Genomic DNA, 6,594 nt, shown 5'->3' on the forward strand with positions numbered 1-6,594 from the left:
TTGTCAGCCAATCAGTTGAATGCGGCCACGTGTTTGTGTTCTAGATGCCACACATTGGCTCTTTGACAGATATTCTCACATCTGAGTGTAAACGTTTCTTCAATAGACATGTGTTAATCTTCAGTTCTGTTTAAACATACTCTTAGATTCTCACAGTTTGTCAGTGTGATTCAGTGCATACTGATACATCAGTAACCACAAACAACAGATTTTCTTAAAGAGTCAAAAGCTTCTGTAAATCAATTTCCTGTGGGTATAAACTCTTTTAACTTTTTTCCTAGACTTGTTGAAGAAAAAATATTTCATTCAATTTAAGGAGATTAATTTTTCCATCACCTAATTCTGATTTATTTTCTGATTCATTAATCGTATGATGGTGAGTTTGAAACACTGTGTTGTTATCTTTGTGTTTTTGTTGCTTTATAGCTAGAGGTGTGTCTCTGTTTCAGGTTAAAGGTATGATTTCCTTTATCATTTGAGTCTTAAGTGTATGTGACTCATAGTTTCTCATAGTTTTGTGCTTTATAAAGTGACTTGCTGAGCCCTGTTATGGAATGAGGCAAATGGAGAATTTCATTACACATTAATTTTATTTACATTCTTCACAGCGGAGTTGATCTTCATTAAATTAAATAATGCAGTCTGAACAAACAGGTTTACACCACGTAAAAGTGCAACAGAAAAACATTGCCCCTCATGAAGCCCCTTCATTAATCAACAGGTGAATAGACAGCTTAAATATCACAATCATTGTAGTGTCGGTATGTTGACGGTTGCCATGGCAAAAGAGTAGCACCTAAAACAATAAAGCAAAAAAAAAAAAAAACTTGCTTTACATCTTTTTTGCTTCAGTCACAGCAACTATAGCTTGCTATAGACCGACTGTCTTTAAAGTTTTTAAAATTTTGTTCTCTTAAGAAAGTGGTTTCAGAAGTTTTCCTGTGGAATCTGCTAAAACTGGTTTCATGTTCACGTCACAGAGTCGAACCTGAGAGAAAAGAATGACTAAAATCTGATCCATCCACTTCTGTGATGTAAAATATGTTAAAAATGGGAAAGATAGAAGAAAAATCCTTCAGTATACAGAAAACATCGTCTAAAAACTCAAAGCTTGAAGGTCAAGCTGGCAGTGAGTTTAGAAGGAGCATTGAGTCTGGGCAGTGACTGCTTCAATGATTTTCAGTCTTCAGACTGAAACCAAATCCAAAGCTTGGAAAGTAAAACTTGTTTCGTAAGCTTTTTTTTTTTCTCTCTGTCTCATTGCACTCACTGGTTTCTCTTGGCATGCCTTTGCCTTCAATAGTCTTATTATTTATCTTCAGGCTTTTACTAGTCCTCATGTAATAAGTCCTGAATAATACATATGAACAATAAAGATAAGGTGCTGGAATTTCTTGTCGTTTTGCCATCCACAAAACTGTTCATGTGGCGAATGTAAGAGTTTGTTAATCCATAGGACTCTGGACTTGATGAGAAGTCACATTTCTGGTTATTTTTTACCATTTTCTGAGCTTCTATTCAAGGTCGTCATCTCTTCTGAATTCTCGGAACATTCCTGTGTGAAGGCACATGGCAGCTCAGTTTTTGCACTTACAGTTCTGAGTTTCAAATTTTAAGAGGAATACAGATTCATTTGAATGACAAGAAATCAGTGGATATGGTTTATATATATAAAATGTATAATGTTTAAAATGTATAAATAAAATCCTAATATAACAATAGAAGAACACGATAAAGTAGCTCACCTTTTGTAATTTCTTTTTCTTCATCACAACAAAAATGCCAATGCCAATGCAAATGCCAATAACAATAACAATGGCAACAATAACAATAACGGTAATGCCATTAATACCTTCAATTCCCGAAGCTGTATGGAAAAGAAATTAGGGTTAAATCTCTTTGAATGATATCTCAGGTGCTATGGCCATATTCAACACATTATTATCTGGTTTATATTTATATCTTTGGTGTTTGTTTGATTGCTTGAAATTTAACATTCAACAATATTATTGATTTGACTGCACTGACACTATTGGATGAGAACTGAACTGGACGATGACCTCACTGTTTTCTGCATAACTGCTTCAGGGATGAATGAACTAATGTAATAATTGATGATCTCTACAACAGAATAAACACTGAACTGACTAATAAACACTGAACTGACTTCAGCTGAAAAATGACACTATTTTCTTTTTAGAGCTTCTGTACAACCGAAATGAACTGTTTGCATTATTGAATCATCTTTCTGTTATCACTGTAAAGCTTTCTATAGAGTAGAAATGTTATACCTCTTGAAGTGACTGAGGCTTGCATAATGAGCGTAAACATTGATGACTCATCATGCACTACACAGAATTTTGACCAATCAAATGCTTGAATGAGAATTTACCTTGCTTTTCCAGAGTAGCTGTCTGTGTAATGTCTTTAGTGGTAATCGAGCAGGTATATTTGTAGGCATTACTGATGTCCTCTACTTTAAGTTTACTTGTCACATTAAACAGTTTTTCTTCTGTTTGCTGGAAAGTATTCAATAGCTTCTCTGCCGGAGGATCTGGGGACCACGAGATGAGTGGTTTTGGATAAACTCCACTGGTGGTGCAGGTGACTGTGTCATCTTTTAAAGTGATATCCACTGATTTAGCTGGAGCTAAAAAAAAAAAATAGCAACACAGTATTATTTTCTCTTTCTAAATAAGATCATATTCACTCTAAAAAATGCTGGGTTTAATATGGACAAACCCAGGGATTGGGTTGTTTTCACCCAGCCAGTGACTCACCTTCTACAGACACAGACACATACTTCTCATCATTTGTTTTTTCATTGGCAGTATAGCACCTGTATCTGCCTTCATCTTGAACACTGATGTTTTTTAGTAAGAGTGATACATTTCCATTTTTGATTTCAGATTCCGTGAACAGGGATGTTCTTCCCTTGTAGTCCTTGGACTGATGGTCCAACTGGTCTTTATTGTGGTAGAATGAATGCACTGGTTTACTATCCTTGTACCAGTGGATAATGTCGAGGTTGGTGGATGTGCAAGGTAACAAACATTCCTTAGAGTAGATACAGGTGACATAGATGTCTGTAGAAACACCAAATTGCAGTGTCAGAAAAGTGTCAAAACTATACAGGTAGAGGTAGGTGTATTCAAACACTGTCATGTGTGTTGTAAGTCCTTTTATGTAAATAAAATCATGAATAAAACAACCTTCAGTAAGGCCACGGAGAATTAAGCTGAAATAGCCTTTTGCGAAATGCCTTTGGGGTTAACAGAACATGTGGTTCCAATAAGTCTGTAATCATTTACTTTTGTATCAAAGTTCAAATCTGAGTAAGGCTATGTGTTCACTTTCAGCTGAAAGTGGTTTAAATAGTCTAGCTTAATACATACTGTTCTTAATGAAGGATCATAACATTAGTATAATTAAAAAATTAATTAATCTAAAATGTCTTTATAAACATTTATCTCTTTATAAGAAAAAAAAAAAAACAATCATCCAGTTTATTTCTTGACATTCAAAGTTAAACATATATACAATTAAAGTTACAATTAAACATTTAATTACAAATAAATTTGTTCTTTGACAGAGGTGCTAATGTGACCGTACAAAGTTGAGTTAGTGAGATGAGACACATATAGATCTGTATATATGTATGATATTTTAGTTTCTTACCTCCTAAAGTTACAGGCAGAATCCACAGCAAGATCACCAGCTTCATAATCACATAATATAAAACTATTTGTGTGTCATGTATAGTCCGTCGCCTGTTTTTTTTTCTTTTGATTTCACATCTGCCAGAAACTCTCTGAGCAGCTGACAAACAGGGTTTACGAGTTACGTCACACTAGAACCTCCCATTTGTTAATCCAAAACGCTCAAAAAGAGAGAATCTCAAGAATCTAGACCTTTGACCTGTACACATTAAATCCCAAAACCCCAGGACTGTCACACACTATAACCAATAAATGATGTATGTAGTGCAGAGTTCCTCAAATTCGGTCCTGGAGTGTTTAGCTCAAAGCCTGATCAAACTCATATACCTGATTTTCTAGTGATCCTGAAGAGCTTAGCTTGCTCAGGTGTGTTTGATGAGGGTTGGAGCTAAACTCTGCAGGGCTTTGGCCTTCCAGGGCAAGATTTGAGGAACCTGGCATAATATATGTATAACACATTAAATAAAATGTAAACTACCACAATCATGATTATAATAATTTGCTGCCTCCTACTGGCTTCTGGAGGACTATGTCCCATTAAAGTTGTATATTGTAATTCCTCTACCTTGACGGCTATAGAGCATAATGAAATAATTTAAATAATGGTGCAGTATAGGTAATGGAATTAGAAATTTAAAATGACTTTGTTTTTTATGGCTGAAAACATCTCAGCATTTGAGATATTAGCACAAGAAACCTTTTTATTGCAGATAAATAAAATACTTTGATTAATAAGATGTAGACCTATTGCAATATCAGTATAAATATTGACAATTACACTATGGGGCTGTTGAATGCTCGAATCTGATTGGCTGACCAACGTTCTAATGTGTGCAATTATTTTCAGGGAAACGCACGGCTAAAGTAGTTCTAGCAGGCCTTGACCGCGTTACAGTTGCATATCACTTCGCCAAATGATTGGAACAGGATGAAAACGATAAATTATTGTCATGGTTTTTGCCACAAAATGCGTTTAATTGTGTCCTGAAAGCGCATACTCTCTCGCGCGCTTTCTCTCTTTCAAATGGACACACACTCGCACAGAAACATTTTGTCAGCGCTGCTCTGACGAATTAATCAGTAAAATATTTTAGCAACTTAAAAGATACATGACTCACCAGCGAGGTAATAACTGTGCGGTTCTTGAGTTATATAAACAGTTTCGCTATTAGTAGAGACAGTGCTGCCGTGATCGACACACAACAGACTCAGGTAGGCTAATTCACATATGCTGCTTGTTTTCTCTCTCTCTCTCTCTCTCTCTCTCAGATGTGTTAATTACTGTAGCAACGGTATTATTCTGCTATTATATGGGTTAGTTCACCCAAAAATGAAAATTATGTCATTAATGACTCACCCTCATGTCGTTCCAAACCCGTAAGACCTTCGTTCATCTTCGGAACACAGTTTAAGATATTTTAGATTTAGTCCGAGAGCTTTCTGTCCCTCCATTGAAAATGTACGGTATACTGTCCATGTCCAGAAAGGTAATAAAAACATCATCAAAGTAGTCCATGTGACATCAGTAGGTTAGTTAGAAGTTTCTAAAGCATCGAAAATACATTTTAGTCCAAAAATAACAAAAACTACAACTTTATTCAGTATTGTATTCTCTTCCGGGTCTGTTGTCAATCCGCGTTCATGACTCCGCTTCTTCTTCTTCTTTCCTGTTTTACGGCGGTTGGCATCCAGCTTATTGGTGCATTACCGCCCCCTTCTGCTCCGGAGTGTGGTTCACGACTCTGCTGATGTAAGACGCTGCTGACGTGTTATCCGGTGCGCCCGAGCTTCGTTTACAGTCTGAGGGAGACGCACGCTGTGTTCAAGCTATTCTACATTGTTTGTATTTTGGTATTGCTATATTTTTTTTAAATGTTGCATAAGTGTGCATGTCGCGGATGTCCTAATCGCCAAAAACAACCACGGCGACGTAAAAGTGCATTACCAACGCCGACAGATGAAAGGATTCAATGGAATCAATTCAATGGAATCAATTCAATGGAAAGGATTCCGGAAGAGAAGACAATGCTGAATAAAGTCGTAGTTTTTGTTATTTTTGGACTAAAATGTATTTTCGATGCTTCAACAAATTCTAACTAACCCACTGATGTCACATGGACTACTTTGATGATGTTTTTATTACCTTTCTGGACATGGACAGTATACCGTACAAACATTTTCAACGGAGGGACAGAAAGCTCTCGGACTAAATCTAAAATATCTTAAACTGTGTTCCGAAGATGAACGAAGGTCTTACGGGTTTGGAACGACATGAGGGTGAGTCATTAATGACATAATTTTCATTTTTGGGTGAACTAACCCTTAAGACTCCGTTACTAGCTCTGAAATGACGTTTTTTGAATTAGCAAAAGAGGCTTGGGATGAGATATGTAAGAAATTAGTCCCACACACAAAAGTGTTTTAAGGTCAAAAACCAGACAAATGTCCGCTTCGTGTCATGGCCGCATTACCATCTCGGGTGTGCATTATTTTCCAAAAATTCAACGGCCCGTCGTCAATTATTCCTTCCATAAGAGACTTTCACATAAAAGTTTAAATGAGTTAAAGTTAAAGTCAAAAAACAAAACTGCATGCATTTTGCAGAACATAGTTTTGGTAGTGCTTCAGCTCTGTGACTGTGCGGATGAATATGGTTATCCTTCTGCACACTAAAACATTCACTACAAGGCTTAAAGGGTTAGTTCACCCAAAAATGAAATGTCTGTCATTAATTACTCAACCTCATGTTGTTCCAAACCTGTAAGACCTTCGTTCATCTTCAGAACACAAATTAAGATATTTTTCATGAAATGCAAGTTTTTTTTTTAACCCCCATAGAAAGCAAAGTACAGAGTCTTTATTACAGAAAAGTTAT

The 6,594-nt window shown here is 36.2% G+C and overlaps 1 protein-coding gene across 1 annotated transcript; it reads right to left on the minus strand.

Annotated features, from left to right (window-relative positions):
• Nucleotides 1–571: 571 nt before the first annotated feature.
• On the minus strand, nucleotides 572–3,881 carry hhla2b.2 (HERV-H LTR-associating 2b, tandem duplicate 2). Its single transcript, XM_048175417.1, has 5 exons — nucleotides 3,679–3,881; nucleotides 2,781–3,086; nucleotides 2,393–2,650; nucleotides 1,746–1,867; nucleotides 572–1,555 (listed from the first exon to the last, which is right to left on the minus strand). The coding sequence occupies exons 1-5, from the start codon at nucleotides 3,722–3,724 to the stop codon at nucleotides 1,490–1,492; spliced, it is 798 nt and encodes a 265-aa protein (XP_048031374.1). The 5' UTR covers nucleotides 3,725–3,881; the 3' UTR covers nucleotides 572–1,489.
• Nucleotides 3,882–6,594: the final 2,713 nt, after the last annotated feature.

Source organism: Megalobrama amblycephala, linkage group LG22 (assembly GCF_018812025.1).
Source record: "Megalobrama amblycephala isolate DHTTF-2021 linkage group LG22, ASM1881202v1, whole genome shotgun sequence".
Classification (NCBI taxonomy): Eukaryota; Metazoa; Chordata; class Actinopteri; order Cypriniformes; family Xenocyprididae; genus Megalobrama; species Megalobrama amblycephala.